Source organism: Watersipora subatra, chromosome 9, assembly GCF_963576615.1.
Source record: "Watersipora subatra chromosome 9, tzWatSuba1.1, whole genome shotgun sequence".
NCBI lineage: Eukaryota > Metazoa > Bryozoa > Gymnolaemata > Cheilostomatida > Watersiporidae > Watersipora > Watersipora subatra.
In genome coordinates this window covers 29,954,774-29,981,258 of record NC_088716.1, presented here as the reverse complement: position 1 = coordinate 29,981,258, position 26,485 = coordinate 29,954,774, and the positions used below count along the sequence as shown (strand labels likewise).

Sequence of the window (26,485 nt, the reverse complement as noted above, 5' to 3'; positions counted from 1 at the left end):
ACACTGAGAAGCTCGTAGTTAGCTTTAAAAGTATATTTTTCTTTGTCACATGGGCGAGAAAATGGCATATACAGGTACGTCTATTACATGTACACGTATCCTGGTTGACTAGTGTACCGTGAGAGATGATCAGGTGTGCTAATAAAGTGCAAATAATATGTAACTGCAGAATTCTTCAAAAACGCCTGGAGGCGGTCGATTGCTGTTGATGTTAGAGTGTTGGTTCACACTATCACAAACCCATCCGCATCTACGTAAGAGAATAGTCATAGAGCACGCTGCCGTGGACGTTTGGCGAACTATCGGGAAAGTTCAACAGCTGGAAATTTTCCTAGTTTTCCCAAATTTGATTTATGATGCGCATATTCAACAAGAAATTGTCAAAGGCGCTAAGCTGACATACGGCAATGTTGTGTGAACCTTCAATGAATTTTTTGTGGCCATTGCAGTTGATATCTTGATTTTGCTTGAGTACTGATTTAGGTCACTTTTCGAGCTATGCCCTCATTCTCTATGGAGACGATGAAGATGGTATTTTTAAAAGAGATGCCCACACATTAGAAAATGTTCTGAAACACAAGCTTGTCGTCGGCATTCCGTGAGTTATCTATTCTGAAAGTTGGAATGCTGCAGCCACTGATGTAGCACCTCTTATAGAGAGAGTATCATTACAGGAGCTTTTATAGGTATCTCTTATAGGGAGAGTAACACTACAGGTGCTGTTTTAGGTATCTTTTATAGTGAGAGTCACATTACAGGAGCTGTTATAGGTATCTCTTATAGGGAAAGTAACACTACAGGAGCTGCTATAAGTATCTCTCATAGAGAGAATAACACTACAGGAGCTGTTATAGGTATCTCTTATAGGGAGAGTAACACTACATGAGCTGTTATAGGTACCTCTTATAAGGAGAGTAACACTACATGAACTGTTATAGGTATCTCTTCTAGGGAGAGTAACACTACATGAACTGTTATAGGTATCTCTTATAGGGAGAGTAACTCTACAGGAGCTGTTATAGGTATCTCTTATAGGGAGAGTAACTCTACAGGAGCTGTTATAGGTATCTCTTATAGGGAGAGTAACACTACAGGAGCTGCTATAGGTATCTCTTATAAGGAGAGTAACATTGCAGGAGCTGCTATAGGTATCTCTAATAGGGAGAGGTACACTACAGGAACGGTTATAGGTATCTCTTATAGGGAGAGTAACACTACAGGAGCTGTTATAGGTATCTGTTATAGGGAGAGTAACACTACAGGAGCTGCTATAGGTATCTCCTATAGGGAGAGTAACACTACAGGAGCTGCTATAGGTATCTCTTATAGGGAGAGTAACACTACAGGTGCTGTTATAGATATATCTTATAGGAAGACTAACACTACAGGAACTGTTATAGGTATCTCTTATAGGGAGAGTAACACTACAGGAGCTGCTATAGGTATCTCTTATAGAGAGAGTAACACTACAGGTGCTGTTATAGATATATCTTATAGGAAGACTAACACTACAGGAACTGTTATAGGTATCTCTTATAGGGAGAGTAACACTACAGGAGCTGCTATAGGTATTTCTTATAGGAAGAGTAACACTACAGGAGCTGTTATAGGTATCTCTTATAGGGAGAGTAACATTACAGGTGCTGTTATAGGTATCTCTTATAAGGAGAGTAACACTACAGGAACTGTTATAGGTATCTCTTATAGGGAGAGTAACACTACAGGAGCTGCTATAAGTATCTCTTATAGTAAGAGTAACACTACAGGAGCTGTTATAGGTATATCTTACAGGGAGAGTAATACTACAGGTGCTGTTATAGGTATCTCTTATAGGGAGAGTAACATTACAGGTGCTGTTATAGGTATCTCTTATAAGGAGAGTAACACTACAGGAACTGTTATAGGTATCTCTTATAGGGAGAGTAACACTACAGGAGCTGCTATAGGTATTTCTTATAGGAAGAGTAACACTACAGGAGCTGTTATAGGTATCTCTTATAGGGAGAGTAACATTACAGGTGCTGTTATAGGTATCTCTTATAAGGAGAGTAAAACTACAGGAACTGTTATAGGTATCTCTTATAGGGAGAGTAACACTACAGGAGCTGCTATAAGTATCTCTTATAGTAAGAGTAACACTACAGGAGCTGTTATAGGTATCTCTTATAAGGAGAGTAACACTACAGGAGCTGTTATAGGTATCTTTTATAGGGAGAGTAACATTACAGGTGCTGTTATAGGTATCTCTTATAAGGAGAGTAACACTACAGGAACTGTTATAGGTATCTCTTATAGGGAGAGTAACACTACAGGAGCTGCTATAAGTATCTCTTATAGTAAGAGTAACACTACAGGAGCTGTTATAGGTATATCTTACAGGGAGAGTAACACTACAGGTGCTGTTATAGGTATCTCTTATAGGAAGAGTAATGCTACAGGTGCTGTTTTAGGTATCTTTTATAGTGAGAGTAACATTACAGGATCTGTTATAGATATATCTTACAGGGAGAGTAACACTACAGGTGCTGTTATAGGTATCTCTTATAGGGAGAGTAACACTACAGGAGCTGCTATAGGTATTTCTTATAGGGAAAGTAACACTACAGGAGCTGTTATAGGTATCTCTTGTAGGGAGAGTAACACTACTGGAGCTGTTATAGGTATCTCTCATAGAGAGAGTAACACTACAGGAGCTGTTATAGGTACCTCTTATAAGGAGAGTAACACTACACGAGCTGCTATAGGTATCTCTTATAGGGAGAGTAACACTACAGGAGCTGTTATAGATATATCTTACAGGGAGAGTAACACTACAGGTGCTGTTATAGGTATCTCTTATAGGAAGAGTAATGCTACAGGTGCTGTTTTAGGTATCTTTTATAGTGAGAGTAACATTACAGGATCTGTTATAGGTACCTCTTATAGGGAGAGTAACACTACAGGAGCTGTTATAGGTATCTCTTATAGGGAGAGTAACACTACAGGAGCTGCTATAGGTATTTCTTATAGGGAGAGTAACACTACAGGAGCTGTTATAGGTATCTCTTGTAGGGAGAGTAACACTACTGGAGCTGTTATAGGTATCTCTCATAGAGAGAGTAACACTACAGGAGCTGTTATAGGTACCTCTTATAAGGAGAGTAACACTACACGAGCTGTTATAGGTGTCTCTCATAGGGAGAGTAACACTACAGGAGCTGTTATGGGTATTTCTTATAGGGAGAGTAACACTACAGGAGCTGTTATAGGTATCTCTAATAAGGAGAGTAACACTACAAGGGCTGTTATAGGTATCTCTTATAGGGAGAGTAACACTACAGGAACTGTTATAGGTATTTCTTATAGGGAGAGTAACACTACAGGAGCTGTTATAGGTACCTCTTATAAGGAGAGTAACACTACACGAGCTGTTATAGGTGTCTCTCATAGGGAGAGTAACACTACAGGAACTGTTATAGGTATCTCTAATAAGGAGAGTAACACTACAAGAGCTGTTATAGGTATCTCTTATAGGGAGAGTAACACTACAGGAACTGTTATAGGTATCTCTCATAAGGAGAGTAACACTACATGAGCTGTTATAGGTATCTCTTATAGGGAGAGGAACACTACAGGAGCTGTTATAGGTATCTCTTATAGGGAGAGTAACACTACAGGAGCTGTTATAGGTATCTCTAATAAGGAGAGTAACACTACAAGAGCTGTTATAGGTATCTCTTATAGGGAGAGTAACACTACAGGAACTGTTATAGGTATCTCTCATAAGGAGAGTAACACTACATGAGCTGTTATAGGTATCTCTTATAGGGAGAGGAACACTACAGGAGCTGTTATAGGTATCTCTTATAGGGAGAGTAACACTACAGGAGCTGTTATAGGTATCTCTCATAGAGAGAGTAACACTACAGGAACTGTTATAGGTATTTCTTATAGGGAAAGGAACACTACAGGAGCTGTTATAAGTATCTCTTATAGGGAGAGTAACACTACTGGAACTGTTATAGGTATCTCTAATAAGGAGAGTATCACTGCAGGAATTGTTATAGGTATCTCTTATAGGGAGAGTAACACTACAGGAACTGTTATAGGTATCTCTTATAGGGAGAGTAACACTACAGGTGCTGCTTTAGGTATCTCTTATAGGGAGAGTAACACTACTGGAGCTGTTATAAGTACCTCTTATAGGGAGAGTAACACTACAGGAGCTGTTATAGGTATCTCTTATAGGGAGAGTAACACTACAGGAGCTGTTATAGGTATCTCTTATAGGGAGAGTAACACTATAGGAACTGTTATATGTATCTCTTGTAGGGAGAGTAACACTCCAGGAGCTGTTATAGGTATCTCTTGTAGGGAGAGGAACACTACAGGAGATGCTATAGGTATCTCTTATAGGGAGAGTAACACTACAGGAACTGTTATAGGTATCTCTTATAGGGAGAGTAACACTACAGGAGCTGTTATAGGTATCTCTTGTAGGGAGAGTAATACTACAGGAGCTGTTATAGGTATCTCTTATAGGGAGAGTAACACTACAGGAACTGTTATAGGTATCTCTTATAGGGAGAGTAACACTATAGGAACTGTTATAGGTATCTCTTATAGGGAGAGTATCACTACAGGAGCTGCTATAGGTATCTCTTATAGGGAGAGTAACGCTACAGGAACTGTTATAGGTATCTCTTATAGGGAGAGTAACACTACAGGAGCTGTTATAGGTATCTCTTATAGGGAGAGTAACACTACAGGAGCTGTTATAGGTATCTCTTATAGGGAGAGTAACACTACAGGAGCTGTTATAGGTATCTCTTATAGGGAGAGTAACACTACAGGAACTGTTATAGGTATTTCTTATAGGGAGAGTAACACTACAGGAGCTGTTATAGGTCTCTCTCATCTAAAATCACAGCACAACTTTCTTACAACAGCTTTAGTTGCACCCATAACCCTCTTAATCCAGCATAACATTTTTTGTAGGGAAGATAACGTCGTAGTAGATCCATTATTTGTTAAACGGCGTCTAGGAAAGGAAAAGGACTGCTTGAAAAAAGCTTGCGATAAAATTCAAAGACAGATTCATAACCGCAACTATCATGGCAACACTTGGCCATACTCTGATGTCTGTGTGAATGATGCCAGCTATACTCTTTTCGTATTTTATTCTGGGTATGGTTATAGAGGTCGTAAAAAAACATTTAAAGGGGATTGGTGCCCTACGACCGAAAATCATCTCTTGAAATGGGCTGTTATCGACGAACACTTAAAGCTCCTGCGTCAATGTACTAACGGAAATAATCTTGTCTGCAAAGCTTCCTGTTTGTAAGTTACCATTTTACCTTTTCAACATGATAGATTATGTGTTTTTTTTCAAGCCATCACGTTTTCTTAAAGGTTGAATTGAAGCAAAAATTACTTCATTGTTATTTGGTATTAAAAGGTTCACCATGTCTTACTCTGCTGTGTTGCAGGCGCAAAATATGTGGAAATGTGATTGCAAACTTTTAAAAGCTCAAAAACGAACAGTTAATCACCGCCATCATGAAAACGGCTGTAGGTTGAAATCCCTTATTTTGATGATGTATTCAACTTGACGCGGTTATTTTTTTGACATGTGATGTTATCACGTAAAATTAAAAGCCAATAAAGCGCTCAATATAACTGTCTCGTAGCACTTGTTTCACGACAAATACTTTGGGTTATACCCTCATCAAATATAGATGCTCACTAATCACAGCCATCACGAAAATGGCTGTGAGTTGGAATTCCTCTCCAAAACGGCTCAAGTGTGACATAGTGTAACACGATGTACTTCTGTTTACACTTTCATGCAACTTCATTCATCGAAATATTTTCACAAATAAACTTCACGCATTCAATAAAACCATGTCTATTGTCCTTACACGTATATTTCATTATCGTTGTAATGCTGTCACTTTGAGCACTGATATCTCAAAACCTAGCCTAAAATTCAGTTTAATTTTTAACATTAGTTTGAGGGAGTGCATATCATCCTCTGATAAACATGAGAAGCATGTTGGTCACTTACGATAGTCGAAAAATGCTGCAGAAATTGTATGCGCCATTTGGCAGGAAATATGTTTCACATGATCAGATTAAGACTAGATGATTAGACCAAGCTGAAATGAAACTGTAAAGTAGCGAGCATCTATATTTGATAAAGGCTTTCTGGTAGAACCGAAATGTTTGTCATAAAACTAGTGCTACGCGACGTTTTACATTGAGCCTTTTATTGGTCTTTCATTTTGCGTGATAACATCACATGTCAAAACAATAACCAAGTCAAGTTGAATACATTATCAAAATAGGGGATTCCAACCTACGACGCCATTTTCGTGATGTCTGTGATTAACTGTTCATTTTAGAGATCTAAAACAATTGCAAATGATAGATAAATACTGATACAATACTCTCTTATACAATCTGCTAACATTTTGTGTAAGTTCTTTTTTAATACAGTTAAAGTGTTTAAAGTTGAAAGTATTACTCCAGGATTAAATGGAAAGTGAGCAGTTTCCCACAATGCACCACAACTACATTGTACATTGCTGGCCAGGCATGCTAGTGTGAGTAATAATTCAGGGTTTCTGAAATTATGCCGCTGCAAGCTCAGTGTAGTAAAAGATGGCACAGGTTTGCCTCTCACCACTACAATTCTTTGTGGTATATATGTTAACTCTATCTTATGTATAATTAACATTTGTTAAATATGCTAACATATGTTATTTGTGTATATGTTAACATATGTAATACTAATTATTAACATATGTTAACATATAGTGTTAACAGATTTTAATGTGTTAGCATATGTTAACATATTACTTAACATGTTACGTACCATGACATGTTAGTCAGAACTTGCAGTCCTAAAGAACAACTAGTAAAATATAATGGATATTGCAGGGAAGTTATCTCTCTGATGGACTACTGCGGAACTGTCCAAAAGAGGTTCTCTCTATCCGCTGAACCAAATCCAGATGGAAATCCTCCAGTGAGTCTTGCAGCATCATCTCCTTTTTTAAGCACGACTTCATATTCAACCGACACTAACAGCGAAGTAACCAAATGGTTTTGCAACTTCCTCAGAAGCGAACTGTGTGAAAAAAAAGTCAAAAAAAGAGATGAATGCCCCCATTGCTCAGAGATTCGAAACTACGTCACTAGGGAATGCCACGATGCTTATCTCGATAGTCATTCACTAAAACTCTTTACCGAGCATTTGTCTGAAGCTGAAAGACCGGAAGTTATTAGTTGGCAACCCGAGAAGGCCATTTTGGCTCACTATTCCCCTTCGGGAATTCGCTACAGGATTTTGCCATACAAGTGGGGTAAGCTTCACAGGGCTTTATATTATATTTGGTTAACTAGTATAATGTATGTTCGACTCATACGACTTGTGGTCACCTCATACTGGTATATATACTGTAGGCACTCCTATAACGTAAACCTCTTATAACATAAATTCCACTCCACTGGAAGTGCAGTGGAGTTTATGTTTTAAGATCAAAAACATGAAGCAAAACCTTATGTAATGTCTTTCCTTTACATGAGAAAAAAAAGAGTTCCTTTTCTTACGCGAGAATTTCCATATAATGTAAAGTGTCAAGATGGTGCAAGTTCTCAAATTAGATTATAATATTGACAGTTTCATGGTTAGCCTTGAAAACATCATTCTCTCTCTTGCCACTTTTGGAAGAAAAACGATGTTTAGGATTATCTCAATTATATATACTACTACCCTCGCAGTATAGTGTGTTTTGAAAGATTGTCAGGTGTGCGTGCTGATAAAGCACAGAGAATAAGTAGCTGCACAATTATTCAGGAATACTTAAAGGCTGTCGATTGATACAGGTCAGTCTACCTGAAAGTCATAAGTTCAAGTCTCAGTAAAATCTGTCTCGTATCCCTCACCCTGGCTTGGGAATAAAGAATCGACAGACCGACACCGTTCTTATGACAGTAATTGTATATTTTTGTTTTACTTTATCTCAAGTACAATATTTGGTTTCTTTCCATCATTGACCTTGCTGTCTAGAAAAAAGCTAAAGAAATTGATTTATGTCATTGAAGGGGTGCGCTACCCTTAACTTAACTTCAAATAACCCATCATGAACCAAAAACCGAGTGAGAGTGATAAAAAAGAAATTATACCACAATGTACCGCCATGAAATTAAAAACTTAAGTTTAGTTTTTTCTTTTTCAAGAGCCAAAATGATGGGTTTGGGACTATCTTATACCTGGATAATCAATTTACAGTTTTTACAAAATTTTACAATTCGTATATACAGTAACATAAAACATTTACATGTTTTATGTTATGTTACATAAACATTCTCGGAATAATTGTTTATGTTGTAGGTGTGTAGGTGCGTCTACTGTGTGTGTGTATATATATATATATATATATATATATATATATATATATATATATATATATTGTATACATTGTATATATTGTATACAGGGTCAAAGCCATAGATGTCATGACACTTCAGCCATCCTGATTTTCAGTCTATTAGTAAAATTTTTGAAAATCCAAGGCAAGTTTGTGCATATATAGCCACATGTAAGTTAGGAATAGCCACATTTCTACACCACTTGACTTAGGGCGCTAATATAAATGGTTTGAAAAAATAAAAAAGCTAGCTGTTTGCCTGTGAGCCTTTTATATTAGGTTCAAGGTCATTAAGGTTAATGATATTGCTATATAATAAATTTAGGACATCTTATTTGAAAATAGCTTTACAGTTACTTCATTTATATGTGTGTTCTTTATGAGTTTGATTTGTATGTAACACAGTCTCAAATGCATCAAGGCTACTTGTTTGGAAGTGACGTGAAGGTTTTAGCATCCACATGTGGACCACGTGGGCACCCTACACCTCACTCACTATGTTTTTATGATGCTGTTAATCTGCGAGTTGGCGTCAATCCTCAAGTCATTTGTGAGATGGTGTTATACTGGAATGGGGGGCTCTCAATTACTGGAACTAACGAAGAAGTGAAAATTAATAATGGAAAGGAACTGACAAACACTCCACTATAACACAGATTACTAATATTAGAACTCGCTGCAGCAAGAGTTTATTCGTTTATTAACTTATCTTTAACTCTAAGACAGTAGTTATTATTGTTTTTAATTGAAGAAATATTCAAAGGAACGATTATTACATGATTACATTTATTATTAAATTCAAGGAAAATGAAAGTATACAAGAATTCAGCACACCTGTTTTGTAGTGAGGCGCGCAGCGAGTTAGTAACGCCTTCTGGGATGTACGCAACCCGCCACGACAAGAGTGAATTTTTGGTTTTGATGTAGTCAGCAGCAAGATCTCACGTCTATTCACCAGGCATCGAGGAGAGAGAAGAACCAAGAGACCAAGAGCATCCATAGAAAGTCTGACCTCTCTGAGCACTAAAAGGCGTAGACAGGATCACTATTTGCTTGTGATCAAGGAGAGGGAGTATCGATAGACTGCCCTATCAAAAGAAAACTCGGCTATTATACATGACCCAGGCCAGCTGGTGTCATTCTATTGGCTAAGGACAAACAGCGCCACAGTTAGGTCAATTCAAACGTCAATCGCGTTGTGAGACGATAGGTACTAGTACCGTAACACAGTATCAATGGTGCAAAATAACCCGGTGACGGCGCATCGCTCAATGAGCTCTTCAAAGCAAGATGACAACTCCAAGTTTTAAGCGATTATTGAAAACTACCGAAATCGGATATAACAATGGAAACAGCAAAAATCTGCGAGTCAAATGAGTTTTGTTACTCGCAAATCCTTATTTAGTGTTTCATTCATGCGAATGATGAAAACGGCTCATGCAAATGATGCGGAAAACATGTCATGCAAGCTATTCAATTTCGAACATTTTTTACCCTTCAGGTGTTGCTGTTTCAATATGACAATGTGCGATCACGACGCGATATGGCGTCTGACCAAAGTTCCTTACATTTTTTAACGAAGCGCCGGCGTTGATCAGCGGCATGCGAATATTCCTTGAAACACTTATCGGGTGGTAACTCAACGAATGCACAATTCCAAATCTATAACATCTACACCAGGGAAATATAGTTGCTATGTTTCCATGACACGCGTGATGGGCATTTGGAGCTGTGCGCGAATTGAGTTACTGTACTTTGCAATTGGGTGTTTCAATGAACATTGCACGATGTGATGAGCATTTCTCCCCATTTTTCATTTATGCCACTTCCATGATATGTGGTTAACTTCCATGATATGTGGTTAACTTCCATGATATGTGGTTAACTTCCATGATATGTGGTTAACTTCCATGATATGTGGTTAACTTCCATGATATGTGGTTAACTTGCGGATTGGATGAAACTTGCGCATCATATTCGTCATGTAAACATAGTGAGTGACTCTCCCTCTCCACCTGTGTATTTTTAGGCATCCACATGCCGTGTACTCCGTGTACACCAATATCATAATTTCGTGTGTAACCACTGTATGTTTTGTACAGCGGATGAAGTAGTTGAAGTGAAGTTTGATTTCAAACTGTCATGCGATGAGTTAAAGAAAAAGGTGAAAGAGGCACTGCTGATTATGGACAAACAAAAAAAAAAGTCGTCTTATGAAGAGGATAAGACGCAAATAAGTAAGTACACAGAGCATTGAAAATATGTAGCCCAATATGCATATACACATATACAGTAGACTACCACATTAAAATCTGTTCTGGGAAAATCTGCGTTATCGGGATTTGATGTTATATGAACAATGAAATACTTGTAAATGGCCTAATCCTATCTTAATGGATAATGATAACCTAAATATATATAATACAGTATATAATATGTCTATGAATAATGATAACCAAATTATAAAATGAAAAAACATAAAAAAAATGAAAGAACAGAGAAATAACAAATAAAAACTATGTTTTTTGATTTTCAAATAAAGGAAACCAATGGACCAAAATACAAAAGGCTATTCTTTTTTCTATACCTTAAAGCATCTTTTGAAGGTAGAATCAGTATTTCTACGAAAAGACATTTCGTAACTTGGAAATTCCTCGTATCTAAGTCTTTCGTAAGTAGAGGTTCCACTGTATTTCAGATTTAGATAAGGCAATCATTCGCTGCCATGTATATACTATGTATGTACATACATATATATATATACATGTATATACATTTTGCAACTTTGCAAATTCTAATTTTAATATAACAGTATTTTGTAACCTTTGGACATGAATTGGTCTTAATACAGCAGTTTTTGTTGTTTTGTGTTTATTTTGAACAGTACTACATGTACTTTGAAGGATTTTAAATGTGGTTAGTATATGATTCTGGTCTGTTTTTTGGTTTGCTGTATTTTCCACATAAAAGCATACGGTGCACATTATTTACCAAAAAATAACAATTACCTGTAGGTTTGCTCGCCAATCAGCAGAATGATTACTCAAGGTTCACTTTTGTTTCGGACTCAACCATCAGGAATCTTTTGGATTCGTCTCTCCTCTACTACAATGCCATCACTGAACCCGCTAAGGTTTGCAGTTTTGATGATGTTATTGGACGCAGTTTACTCGCATAGTTGGTTGTGTCTACTGTGGTATTTATTTTGATGTTTTCTGATTTTACAGTTTGAATTGTACGACAACTGTAACGTCTTCACAAAAACCAAACACGGAATACTAATTTTTTTAAATCATGGCTTATAAAAGAATTATTGGAACTGAAAATAAATTTTGAATTTTAGAATTTGTCAAGCTTGACAGCATTAATTAAAAAAAGGAAGCAGAATGATTTTGATGTTTATACGTAAAGGAACTGCATTCACCTTGCTCTCTTGAAACCTGTGGTGATTTTGGCATTTTCCTTAAACAGACAAATGAAGTCTACTGCGAACATATTTCCTCATTATCCAAGAGAATACATCAGTTTTTACAGGGTGTGTAAGCAATTTTCATGTACTTCAATGAAGATGGAGCATTTCCACCCTCTCTAGCAGAAATGATGTTCATAAAGCTATAAATCCTATGATTTCTTGTGTTTAATTCTACAGCCATACCTCGGCATACAAGTGTCCCAACATATGAAAAGTTTGATACTAGGAATATTCCGAGCAAGTATTTGCCATGAGATATGTGACAACCTTGAGATACAAGTTGGTTTTCAATGCAGTCACTAGGTGGCTGAGTATGCGAGAGGCCGCTTATGAAAACAGCATCGCTTGGTCGTTCTACTCGTATCAATTTAAAAGTTTTAAAAAGCCTGGCTAAAAGTGAAGGCGAAAGCGAGGCAACAAGGCCAAACAGAAAGAAGAAAAAACCAAATATTAAAATCAAGTTAGTATTAAGTTTAGTGTAACAGAAGATTCAAGTATTTTTAATTGTGGTACGCTAAATTTAATCAACTCATATTTAAAGTTTATGTTATGTTACGTAGTGTTACAAAAATGTAGTGTATCGATGTGTTGCCGTCAAATCTCTCTCACACCGCCGTTTGCCCCTACATATGTCTCAAAGGTAAGAACTCCACCGTACAGTACTGTACATGTATATTAATGTTAAAGACCAGCACTACACATAGTAAAATCATTTTGTACAGGCAACCACATCACAAGATGACTTCGACATTTTATTGCAGATCATAACCATCAGATAGGTATTTGTTAAGTTGTGAGCGCAGGTAGTGAATTGAAACAATCAAAAACAGTTTTTTTCTAGTGGAATATCCTGTTTTAGGTAGTTTTTCAGAGGGAAGGATTAATTTGTATTTAGTTATTTTATATAGGCAAAACCTTTGTGACAAATAACTCACAGAGATCAGAATATTCTGTCATAGCATCTCAATTGAACTAACCCTTCAGTTAGAATGCTCAACCAAGCCATTCTAAACTGGCATTGCAGGTGATCCTCGAAGCTAAGTACAAAGGAAGAACATTGTCCGAAACTCTGGACAATATGGAACTTGAAGCATCTGATCTCTACAGACTGGCAAGTTACATTTGTTTATTGCTTATAAATTCCTGTACTACTCGCTTGCTTCTCTGTCTTGGCAAGGCTTTCCTTAATTAGCTTTCAACCACCTTTAAAGCCAGCTGGAGACGAAAATTTTACCAATTCTGTATAAGAATAACCAATTTTTGGCAACTTTAACCGATTTTGTTTGTTTGGATTTATGCGAAATTCAAATTTAAATATTCCTTCTGTCTGCCGCCTTCCGTTGGTTGCATACGAACCATTCCTATTGCTGCCTATACTTTGTTTGCTATATTGACAGACGTGTATAAAGCAAGCAATTCGAGTTATTTTCATATAATGTATGTAGTAGTTTAGCTAGAGATTGGAGATCGGACTAATGCTGTTTTTATTTTAATTGAGCCAGTTTAGCAAAAGAAGCAGAAATCAAGTATGAACTTGCTTGACTTGAAATATTGCAATAGCGTTATAATATTACTCATTATTATAAACATCACTGCATAATAGGATTGATCCGAGGTTTACCAAAAAAAATAGTCTTGGCATAATGAACCCAGACAAGAAGCTCTAAGTTGAGCAGGTAACCATGTCCTTAGCTATAATAAGTTGCATTTCTCATTACCTTACGCCATGGCTCGTGTGGTGGGCTCATGTGATGGGCTAGTGCAACGGACTCTTGTGTGTGTGGTGGTGTGTGTGGTGGTGTGTGTGGGTATTTATTTCATCAATTTGTAGAAATAAAATATTAAGCAAAATGAAGATATGGTTATATACCTATTAAGTTAAAACAAAATGAATGAAAGCTTAGTTCCTACTTGTTAAGGCATGATGAGGCCCACATGAGCAGTAGCACTGTAGCTAGTCGAGGCATTTGGGCCCACAGGAATTGGCACACTCAAACAGCAGGTATTGATTAATCTAGGCTTAACAAATGGATTTTCATATTAACCCTAAAACTAGTAAATGCAGAGGTTTTGTGTAAGTCTATTGGAAGACTGTTCCATTGTGATGGTACTCTGTATTCGATTGTTTTTTGACCTGAAGCAGTATAAAATAATGGTAAAGGTAGTTTGGTTTGTAGAAATCTGGTCTTAGTGTGAATCTTTTTTGTTTTGTCATCACTTGAATAAAATTTTGAATGAGCTATCAAGAGAATTTTATACTGGTAAAGTTTATCAACAAGCAACACAAGCAGCTGAACAAACAGGGACCAAGATGAAGTCAGTCATGGTTTATTAAAGATTATGCGCATTAGACGTTTTTGTGATTTTACTATTTTTTTAGCTAACAAAATGGAGCATTTCCCATGACTTCAGACAGTAACTAACTTTAGAGTTAAAAAATATTAGTTTCACAATACTTCTGGGTAAAAATTTAGAACATCTACTATTCAGGCCTGACACAGATCCTATCTGCTTATTTAGCTTATTGATGTGTGTATCCCATACCAGGTGACTGTCCAAATGAATTCCTAATTGTGAAATTTTGTGAAATTCGTTATTAACTATATCAATGTCATTATTCAAATTGTTGGACTCAAAAAATAAATTTGTATCGTCAGCATGTAGAATAGGTTTTAAATGATGAGTAAATGATCATTAATATATATTAAGGATAAGGTTGGACACAGAATAGAACCTTGAGGAACGCCGCAATTTATACTTGAAAAGCTAGATTTATAGTTTTCTATAAAGGCTACCTGTTTTCTATATTTCAAGTATTTTTTATACAGTGAATAGAAGACGATAAAAAGCATATATTTTAATTTGTGAATGAGTTTATCATGGTCAATAATGTCAAAAGCCTTACTAAAATCAAGAAATATCCCTAGTACTGCTCTGTCATGGTTCATTGCAGATAAAACTTCATTTGTGAGCTCAGTTAATGCTTGGCTAATGCTTTGATTTATTCATGCGATGGACTCTTGTGGTGGGCTCGTGTGGTGGGTTCATGACTAAGGTACAATTTCTAATTGCATTTGTAGGTTGGCTTTGGAGATAATATGAGGATATCGAGTGGTAATAGACTTCCCAACCTGCTTGTGCATATTGTACATCACATTAGGTACAAGCACTACAACGGGGGTATCCCAAATGACCTTACATTGACCAGACAGACCAGCGCTACAGCTAGTAAAATCCATTCTGTACAGGCAACTACATCACGGGATGACTCTGACATTCCTGAGACAGGTATCTTTGTGCATACACCACTGCAGTCTTACGGTTTGCCCTTAGCTTGAATTTCAACTAAGTCCATTCATCAGAGGACGGTCTTAAAATGCCACCTGCTGTGGAGGCTGTACATCATTGGGTGATCTTTTTCTTTTTACTTAGCAGTAATTTTTCATCCATGTGAGCTACACCCTGCTCACTGCCTGCCAATTAGATTTTGCACCTCGATTAGCTGAGCTATTGTGTGCATGAGTAGCATTTTTTAGTAACTGTCATAGTTAATTAATGGAAAAAACTCAATTCAAGACAAGAATCAGCAAAGATGAGGTATATTTTTTGCCAACTCTTGACTACTGAGACCTTCACGCTACTAGCAGGTGTTAGAGAATGTGACCATAGTTTGCTTCAAGTACATGTGTTTCGTGGTAGCGTGGCGTTCTCTATACAGTGTCTTTTTATGCATGTGGTCTTAACATACTCCATTTATCATTTTGCAGAACTATTCTGGAACAATTTTGTTGGTTTGCTTTACAAACCCCCGCGCTTCTGGCAGCGGGTAAAGGAGTTTACCCCTGTGCAATGGAGAGAACTGGAGGAAGAAGCGGCACAACACACAAGGCTAAACAGAAACGTGTTTAAAATACAGCTGCTGGAGGAGAACTTGGACTGCGTGCGGTATGTTATTTTGAGAAGTTATCCACTACTGCTGAACTTGAGCTATAAAGTGAAGGGAACCAGTGTTGAATCATACTTCCATCATGGGATCCATTCCTAAAACTAGGTTGTTCCTGATTATGATATAGCAAGAAGCATTATAGCTCACAGTTGTTGTAAATCCACATATGAAAGGATCAAAGCAGTATAAAGCTCAGACTATCTCCCGAAGACATACATGATTCTTATACTGGGTGATAGTCCTGCAATCACATTATGAGAGGTGTTTAAATGATGGAATCGCTTGGGAAAATTTGCTAGAATATTTGCAGGCCGAAGGTCTTATACTGACCAAGTTATAATTTTATAACATTTTTCCCTTCTCACCAGATAAGCTTATGAACGTTTTTGTATTCCAGTGTAATGTGGGACATGAGCTTATTGAGTCCTCCTGCGATTGAACACTTGCCAACTTTAACCCCGACCCCAGCTGAAATAGATATAGGAGAACTTGAGGAGGGAGATAATTACCTATCAAATCCAGAAGGCGAGAATGACAGAGGCGCACTGAATGATCTTGGAGATATGGTGCCTGAAGGTGAAGTTGAGTACAATCAAGCCATTTCAGAACGTGATGAGGATGACTACAGTGTTGGCGGTTCAGAATACAAAGGTGCATGTAAAGTGGCTGAGGAAAGTGACTAGGTTGTTTCGACTGATTGGAGACTTCTAACAGGCTTATGTTGAGATGAAAGATGATATTTATCACTGATCAGTAAAGTGGCACTGGACTAGAAAATGTCTCACACGTTAACCACATTACATTAACTATATTTTGTTGACTATATATATTTTGTTGAATATATTAACTATATTCCTGATTTTTCATATGATTATTAAATATGGACACTTATCATGTTACTAAAGGTAATATGTTTAATGTAACATATCTATAACATGTTTTATATGGAATAGTCTGCATCTGCAAATACATGCATGTCTATTTGTCATGCAATAAGTGATTGTTCGCTTGTACAGTTTATACATTTGATAACAAGGGTATATTGTTATTATGGGGTTTCTTTTGCTCAATGGCATACCCTAAAACATGAATAAAATATGTATCGGCATAACTATTAGTTCCAAGGTCATACCATTCTCCAGGTCAGAAGCATCGGTATCAGGAATAAACATCAAAATTAGAACCGATTTTGGAATAACTGACATGGCGAAATATAATGTTATATGCTTTGTCATCATTGCATCGTAACTAAACAGCACTACATCTTTGTATTTATTTACTAAAGTATCTAACAATCACCTGTAGATTACCGTGAAGGTATCTACAGTTACTCCAGTATATAACAATCTGTTAATCTTATCATTCTCTATATTGACCACAATTATAGGTAAAATATAATACAATTAATTTACTTGGACACAGAAAACACAATATTTCAACTACTGAAACTTATACTTAATGAGTTTCAAAGTATGAAAGAATCATCAGTCATTAGCACTGACCATTTCTCTCCTCTAATTGTGATCTCTTTAAAGAGTTGATTCGAGTTGCACACGGAATAACAACTAGCAGGAATGTAAGATGATGTTGATCCTGTATTGTTAATTAATACATATCATTTTCCCTCAGTAATGCTAACAGAATTGCTCACTATTATGGCTACGACAGCTCCAGATAGCTGAGGCAAACTCCTGCCCAGAAAAGAGAATAATTGAGATAGCAACACTCATGTGCGGATGTGGGATGGTAGCTGCTTTGACTCAGAGGTTCGCAACTCCGGTGTAGACATGACCACATTGTAAGAACTCAGCACCTCTTTTTTACCTGTGTTTCCCACCGCTGCAGCATATTTTAAAGCAATAGTTAATCACAATTCATCAACAATTACGCAACGTTTAATAGGAGGATTTCAGCCAATTCAAAGTGAAACACATTTTAAACAGCATGGTGAGTTTCGCTACTGCAAAGCAGAGGATCTTGTCATTGACTCCGGTGAAAATTTTGCATCACCTTTCCAAGTTTTCTAAAACAGTGACTCGGGAAGAATTTACTATTTTACAACTTAAACTCCCATGCTTTCCTTGAGACCTTCACCAAAGACTATTTTCTCTTTGTCTTTCCCTAATCAGCACATTTACACTTTACTCAAGCATTGTACAAGTCACTGACTACAAGGCTCTTACCAATAAGCTATACACTGTATATGTATGTGTGTATGTATACCGTAAAACCAATATTTGAACGCAACCATTATTTAAATGCCACCTCTATTTGAAAGCCACCTTTATTTAAACGCCACCGCTATTTGACCGCCACTAAAGGAAAAGAGTTAAAAAATAAGCATCACACTTGAAACGAACGCCACTTCTACATGATATTCTACGACCTTTACGAACCGATAATAGCGAATTATCAGTAGAAAGGTGTATCAGGCTAATAGTAGCTCCTTGTTTAACATGGTCCTGATACTTCGACGTATGTGAAAAACAGTTTAGCAATTATTCTGGAATCTGTACTACTATTTTGAGGCTAAAACTACTGCTTAGCAATACATGCACAATTTTACACGTTATTAAATCTTTTCCTTTATTTGTGCAGAAAGTGTATTCTAATTGACACAAGAGAAGTTTTACTCTGCTAAAAAAATTGTTTGAACACTAATATTGACTAATAAAGGTTGAAAAATAGAGCACCATGGCATTCAAATATAGAGGTTTAATGGTATATACATACAGTATATATATGTATACAGCATACACATATATATATATACATACAGTATATATATGTATACAGCGTATACATATATATACATACAGTATATATATGTATACAGCGTATACATATATATACATACAGTATATATATGTATACAGCGTATACATATATATACATACAGTATATATATGTATACAGCGTATACATATATATACATACAGTATATATATGTATACAGCGTATACATATATATACATACAGTATATATATGTATACAGCGTATACATATATATACATACAGTATATATATGTATACAGCGTATACATATATATACATACAGTATATATATGTATACAGCGTATACATATATATACATACAGTATATATATGTATACAGCGTATACATATATATACATACAGTATATATATGTATACAGCGTATACATATATATACATACAGTATATATATGTATACAGCGTATACATATATATACATACAGTATATATATGTATACAGCGTATACATATATATACATACAGTATATATATGTATACAGCGTATACATATATATACATACAGTATATATATGTATACAGCGTATACATATATATATATATACATGCAGTATATATATACATACAGTATATATATATGTATACAGCGTATACATATATATACATACAGTATATATATATGTATAGTTTTAGACGAGAGAAGTTTTACTCTGCTAAAAAAATTGTTTGGACAATAATATTGACTAATTCAGCTGTGCATAAAAAGAGTAGAAGTCAGAGAACACTGAAAGGTTTTGCACAGCCAGAAGATAAAATGGATCCAAATGAAAGCAACAGTCAGAACGAAACTGGCCAAGCAAACGATGCAAATATTCTTGTTTCTGTATTACGATTATGGTCTGTTCATGTCACCTGTTCATGAATATATATTGGTAGCATTTGTTAGATTATTATTATATAACTTATAAATTTGCAAATTTGTAGCATATTTGATAACATAATTGCCATTATCTAAACTCGGCTTTTGATAGACCGACGCTCATAATTCCTCTTCTATTGCACAAAAAAGATATTTTGGGTGGTAAACTGTAGCAAACGTATCAACGAGTGCAATGAAAGTTTATGTAAAATTGTTAAATATGGTTATAAAATGAAAATATGCCTTTAAATTTAGAATGAAATAAAATTTTAAAGCAACAAAGCTGCAATGTAAGCTGTAAGGTCATTGTAAGGTCATTGTAAGTTAATTGCGGGCAATAGATATCAACTGGTCGAGATATTTCTAAGCTTCTCATTGCATATTTATATAAAGCTCTATGACAAGTTGGAGGTAAGTTATAGCGGGTTTCTGGCATCCCAAAGGGTTAATGTCGCTCTGCCTGTAGCGGGGTGCAAAATTTAGATGGCATTCGCTTCGCCCGTAAAAGGGTTAAATTTATCTTCCCAAAAGTCTGACGAGCTATTCGAAAATATACTTATACAGTATATACATTATATGTATATAGTAGTATCGTAGTATAGTATAGTAGTATAGTAGGGTATCGGATTATCAAGCATCTTGAGGCATTTTAGAATAACTGGGCGTATAATTATTCTCAAGAGAGAAAGTTATACTTTTACGGCTAACTATGGGACTCGTGTTAATCAATTCGAATTTTAAAACTTACACTGACTTGATGCTTTACGTTATGTGGACTTTTTTACATCATGCGATGCAAAACCTTAACATAAATTCTTTCCATTAAGTAGAATTCATGTAAAAAAAGGTTTACTATATAATAGGGGCATCTACTGTTTATAAGTGTATATAATATTTTATTTAATATACTGTGCATATATATCCTACATTAATCCAGCACGCCCAAACTGTATTTTATGTACTAAAGTCTTTTAGAATATTTAACGCTATCTTTAAATTCAACATAATTCTATGAACAGATAACTCCAAATGTGCGATGATGAAAGATCTAAAGTTTTTGTTTGCTATAAGCTTTCTTCTTAATCAGCAGTAAACTTTGGATGAAATTACCTCAATGATCGGCCATAATTCCTTTGGATTTGATGTTCGAGTTGCGATTTGCTAGAAAACTGAGACCCATTTTTCCATTAGAAACAATGCTAAGTATTTCAATGCATTTTTATCTCCAAGCAAAATACCTAATATTTTTTGCTTTCTTTTTATCACATGAGTTGTTTTGTCAGACTAATTATCAAGGGCTAAAGCAACACAAAAAAGTAGACAACTGGCAAAGAACTTCAACTAACTGTCTGTCTTACTTGGCTAACAGTCCGAGTAGATGCTTACCGAATGGTGAAGAAGGGCCGAGGAGTGCGTTCGGGGTTCCCACTCGGCATTCTCAAGCTCAACCTCGCTAATTTGAGCGTCGAAAACCTGTTCGAATTTATATGCATTTTCTACTGGATTTTTGGTTGAGCACTGAATTGTTTGAGTGAGGAAGTCAAGCAGCATGATTTCACTGTACAGTGGACTGTAACGTATACCTCCTATTACCTAAATTCCAGATAACATAAAAAATTTATGCAGTTTTTGCTGCGCAATACGTAAAAAATCCATATACTTCAACTGCAACTTCTCAAATTCGATTTGGATGGTGACGTATCTCGCGGCATTCGCGAGGAAAAAAAAACGACGTACGAAGAGCATTATATCTATTATATATAAACAACTTCCATGACATCTTAGTTTGTTGTGATAAATCGTCAGATGTGTCGACAAAACAGAGAATAGGTAACTGCGCAATTGTTCATAAATACTTTAAGACGATCGATTGCGGGTGTTACAGCGTTGGTCTAACAATTTGAATATCACAAGTTGGGAGTATTGCCAAAAGTTACTTTTTTTCTTGACTTCCTGAGTACAGAACAGGTAGACACCGCTCTTTTTATAGTAAAATATACTGTTGTTTTGCTTCATTATAAGCGTATGAAAGATTTGTTACTAGTTTTACTTACTAGAATAAACTTTGCTGTCTAGAAAAAAATCGTTGAAGATGCACATCTAATATGTGAGTCCCCATCAACTGATTGTAAAATAACCGCAATCATAGTATATAAAGGAGACAAGTTGTCGATGCTATCCAATAATAACACAGTTACGATACAGCCAACCAATTAAAAAGTTGTGTCTAGTTTTTTTTATGGCTAAAGTGGGAGTTTGAAAAGATCTTGGAACGGATTAGGCAATTTACAAGTATTTTACTGTTCGTATAACATAAAATCCCTATTATATAATCCTGGAATGGACTATTTACGTTGTAGCAGCGCCTACTGTTTGCATTCGTGTCGATGTACCTGAGCTGGAAGAGGGTATGTCCAAAGAATTTTGAGGATCCCAGACATCATTGACGAGAATGGTTGGTCTACTAGTTCTCCTTGGAATTGGTTTCACCTCAGCTCCTGACTGCCAAGACTCTTGCATATAACCGGACAACTGTGAAGTATCTGAGGAACTAGGGCTAAGAGAGAAGACTTCATCTGCTGTACTGCAAAGACAGGAGTTGTGAAAGCATAAGTTTGTGCAAACCTCTGCAACTACGTTTAAGCTAACCATTGTCTAAACTCAAACTAAACATGCAATACACAACACATATTATTGTTAATGCTAATAGAGAGAACAGGTAAAACATTTTTAGGGACAGAATTCATAATCTTTGTTTCCCTCAAGGACCCAGCCATTTGACCTATAAGTTTAATGGTTGATGAAGCATTAACTACAGAGATGTATCTGGTCTGATCGGGATGTCGAGGCTGACAATTAAAAGCTTTGTTTCTCAGTTCCTAGAGATACAGTACAAGAAGGTCGAGTCTTAACTCATCCTATATAATACGAGCATATCTCAAATTTATAAGGAGTCATCCAGCTATAGCATGTAAAAAACCAAAAGCCATCCTTCTGCCTTTCAAAGTAAATCCGTCTTTCTTCAAAAGTGGACAAAAACTTATTCAACGTGCTCATCTGATTTAGAATAATGAAGAGTTTGTGTAAATTGCATTTAAAAATGTAAACAAAGAAAAATATTTTTGTTAAAACCTGCTAGGAGTTGCTACAGTGTCAGTCATGTGACTAGCAGCAACAGGTGCTTCACCAATCGAGCATGACTTAGCCTTGCCATCAAATGACCCTTCCTCTGATAGGTGCTTGCTTGCCCTCTAAAAATATCAATGTTACTATATGTATGTAGGAAGTATAAGGAATATGAACTTACCAGTAACTGTTAGGGGCGTAACATCATTGCTGATTGGTGCATCCATATTAATTGGCTCACATATGTTACTATGCACTCTGATTGGCTCACATATGCTAGCATACACTTTGATTGGCTCAGATACACTAACATGTGTGTCAATAGGCTAATATATACTAACATGTTCTGTGAATGACTTATATGAGCAAACAACCACTTTGATTGGCTCACACATACTAGCAATAGTTTGATTGGCTCATATACGCTATTGAGTATCTCAATCAGCTTTATATACATGTATGCTAGCATGCACTTTGGTTCGTTCACAAATGCTAGCGAGTACTTTGATTGGCCATTATAAGCTAGCATGCACTTTGATTGGCTCACACATATTAGCAAGTATTTCGATTAGCTCACATATGCTAACATGTACTTTGATTGGCTCACATCTGCCAGTGAGTATTTTGATTGGCTCAGTGGTGCAGTGATTGTAAAGAAGTGTCTACCTTAGGGAAGGTGCTCTGTTTGAGGTTAGTACCCAGAGTCTTTGGATTCTTCGCTCTCCTCTGATTGAAACTCTGTAAGTTGAAATGTCGCGGAGCTTTTCTCACGGTGAGAATAACTTCCTTTGGATTCTTTTGCAGAGCTTTCACCACACTGTTTAGCTGCCAGCCAACCTAACGAGAATCAGCAAATCTAAAATAGTATTCAACTACTTATCCTGAGTTCTCCGTATGTCTGTATGTCTGTAGCAAGCATGATGGTAAATTAGTACAATTTCAGCTACAATTAAGCATTTACAGACAAAGCTAATTAATTTTAATATGTACTTAATATTATAATAGTTTGTTGTATTTCCTTAATTCTTTTAACAGCTTATGAAATTTCACCATAAATGCTTCAAATAACCACATAAAAAAACCACTGCAATAGATGAAACTAGGAAAAGAGTATATAAAGCTAATCTATATGTAAGAAGTTTAATAAGAAGTGATAATCACTCTGAGAGGTTTTAATGTCACCTTTACAAAAGAGACAGACAAAGTGAGGTGTAACTTTGGTGATACAAGATATCGACTGCATAGACAGTAACCTTTAAGGTAACATAAGTTATTTTAGTTTTACAGTAAGTTTAACAGTTTTAACACTTGATCTTTATTATCTCAGCTGCCTTATCACCTTCACCAGTATATCCGTATAAAACTTTCCTTTCTCGGTATAATTTTTATATACCTCTCCATCACCGCTAGATGGCTTTATAGACTGGTTAAAGAATTGATCCAAGAGTTGTCCACCCATGGTTTACTATTATTTATTGTAGTGGTAAGTATGACTTGCTCCATTTTTACCATAAACTGCACTAGTCTTCTAGGTAGCCAGAATTTTAAAACAAAAAATTGGAGGTACAAAACACTGTTACAGTATTCGAGCACCTGTGGAGCCAAACCATGTGATGGAGAAGTATCTACAGCACCCCGATGTTCCAAGAAACTTTGGACAGCAGATGCTAAAAATGATTTCATCTGGTTGCACTATTATTGGGTCAAATGACACCCAATACTGATGAATTAATATAATGAGGTCATAACAAGTTGAGGTCTGACCAAAACTACTTTGCTCAAGTCTGATCACTTTAACATTCTTTCTCACAATGAGATGCATGAGATGCTATTAATAATCGTCGTAGCAACAGTAAATATTGGTTTGAAATTAAACAGCTTTCTTTGGGACTTCCTTTAAACTCTTTCTCTCCATTCACGAAACAATTTATACTATAACTGAGAAAAGAATCTAAGACTTAATTTCTAAAACAAGAATATATTAACCAAAAGGCATAAACTAAAACTAAAAATAAGGACAAGTAGTAAGTAAAAATAGTTCAACAGAGAAAAGGTCACGAGAGGAGGTTAGCAAGTAAAATGATTTAATAAATGTAAAAGCTCACCACAACCTGCTGATTAATCTCAACTATTTGATCTCCGGGCTCTAGTTTGCTGACGCTGTCACACGCTGTCTGCAAATATGACCATAATATTGAACAAAGTTAAAAACTCTACTTTATGTAGGAATTGTCTCCTCCTAAATTAGCTATCCTAGACTACTTACCAATATAGGGGGTGAAATACCGCTATACGTACACGATTTGGTTAATTTACAATGTTATATATGGTTATGCAGCAATGATTGTTATATACATGTTGATGTACAGAACTCAGTGCTGACGATAAAGCTGTCAAGCATTTGTTGAGTACGACATATAATTATATAATGACGTTTAGTTTCTTTAATTATACATGTATGGATGTATATTAGGATATAGATATATGCATGTACATATACACACATGCATGGATACACTTTTATAAACATATGCGTATGCACACATGCACACAAACGAACTGAAATTCTGAATAATTGTGCACCTACTTATTATCTGTGCGTTAGTGGCACACCTGACTTTCTCACGATACGTAAGATACACTAATCACAAGCAATAGATATTAACTACCTGACAATGCCGGGGTAATAATAAAGTCTTTGGACAAAACAATTTATTTGTAGTTAACATATAACCACATTTGCCATTCTACCTTTCAAACTACATATCATGAAAAAAGTGTTTTGTGTAGTTGAAATAAATTAAGACAGAAAATAAAAACAACTGTAAAGGTTTTCAAACTTTGTCAAACAACTGTAACTTTCAGACTTCATTACTTGAAAGAAGAGCTTCGTTGAAATAAATTAGGAGGAAGAATAAAAATGTAAAAGTGTTTAAATGTAATTGTGAAATCATTAGCAAGTAATGGCTAAATATAGTTTGTTTTGCTACGATAACAATGAAAAATTATTTGGTATACAATTATATGATTTTAGTTCGTTTCAGCATACTTGCCAAGTAGTTGAGAGAAAAAAGCGTGAGATTGATGGTAAATGTAGTAGTTGAATCTGAAGACTAGATTTATTTGTGAAGCTTTTTTTCTTCATTGGTACCTACATAGGAGTCCCTTCCACGATTTTATTCAATGTTCAGGTATTCTATTATCAATGTGAGGTCATGGTCGTTTGACAGAGATATGGCACAGTTCCATGTATAATCTTTGTTTATTGATGAAAAACTGTAGAGCAAATCGTTAGACATCAATGTTGTTAAATCTAAATAGCCCAGGTTTTATGGCAAGCATACGGTTTAATAGTGGTCTGTTTCATTGTTGCTAACTTTGTATGATGATGAGGGCTCACAACTAGTAAACAAATAGAAAACGACAAGTAAGTAAATTAAACCACTACTTTTATTCAAAAAGTTGGAGGAAAATGAGAGATTTTTGTGCAAAAGGGAGACTGACTTAAAAAACTGGAGGGTCCCGGCCAAACCGGGAGACTTGGCAAGTATGCGTTTCAGTGTTGGCATGCAAACATTGGCATGCCAAATTTCGGGTGCCAGTGTTGGCATGCAAAAATATCGTATTATTATATCTAAAATATTAGACGTACATAAAGTGGTATAGAAACTCATATTATCCAATACAATCACCTCCTGGTAAAAACCATCAAAATCGTCATCATTAAAAATAGTAACAAAACCATATGTTAACCTTAGTAACCATAGATACCTACACTAACTTTAGTGCATTTTGTGGTTATGATCTGCAAGATAATATAACATTACAATGTACTACGTGGAGAGTTCTTACCTTCAAGACAGACGTGTAATAC

General features: G+C 35.9%; 2 protein-coding genes across 4 annotated transcripts in view; one reads left to right on the top strand and one right to left on the bottom strand.

Annotated features, from left to right (window-relative positions):
* LOC137403967 (uncharacterized) overlaps positions 1-16,943 on the top strand; it is a 73,009-nt gene extending 56,066 nt beyond the window's left edge. The window contains exons 11-19 of the mRNA XM_068090110.1: positions 484-598; positions 4,978-5,319; positions 6,922-7,346; positions 10,517-10,651; positions 11,429-11,547; positions 12,911-12,997; positions 14,967-15,174; positions 15,654-15,831; positions 16,230-16,943. Of these exons, the coding sequence (XP_067946211.1) occupies positions 484-598; positions 4,978-5,319; positions 6,922-7,346; positions 10,517-10,651; positions 11,429-11,547; positions 12,911-12,997; positions 14,967-15,174; positions 15,654-15,831; positions 16,230-16,515 (1,895 nt within the window). The 3' untranslated portion in view covers positions 16,516-16,943. The remainder of the gene's footprint in view (positions 1-483; positions 599-4,977; positions 5,320-6,921; positions 7,347-10,516; positions 10,652-11,428; positions 11,548-12,910; positions 12,998-14,966; positions 15,175-15,653; positions 15,832-16,229) is intronic.
* A 150-nt stretch (positions 16,944-17,093) lies between these two features.
* Positions 17,094-26,485, bottom strand: part of LOC137403785 (connector enhancer of kinase suppressor of ras 3-like) — an 82,974-nt gene continuing 73,582 nt past the window's right edge. For all 3 annotated transcript variants that reach the window (XM_068089828.1, XM_068089827.1, XM_068089829.1), the window contains 5 exons: positions 24,717-24,785; positions 23,278-23,448; positions 22,618-22,736; positions 21,879-22,069; positions 17,094-17,671 (listed from right to left, as the gene is read on the bottom strand). In XM_068089828.1, coding sequence (XP_067945929.1) covers positions 17,559-17,671; positions 21,879-22,069; positions 22,618-22,736; positions 23,278-23,448; positions 24,717-24,785 — 663 coding nt within the window. In that variant the 3' untranslated portion in view covers positions 17,094-17,558. The remainder of the gene's footprint in view (positions 17,672-21,878; positions 22,070-22,617; positions 22,737-23,277; positions 23,449-24,716; positions 24,786-26,485) is intronic.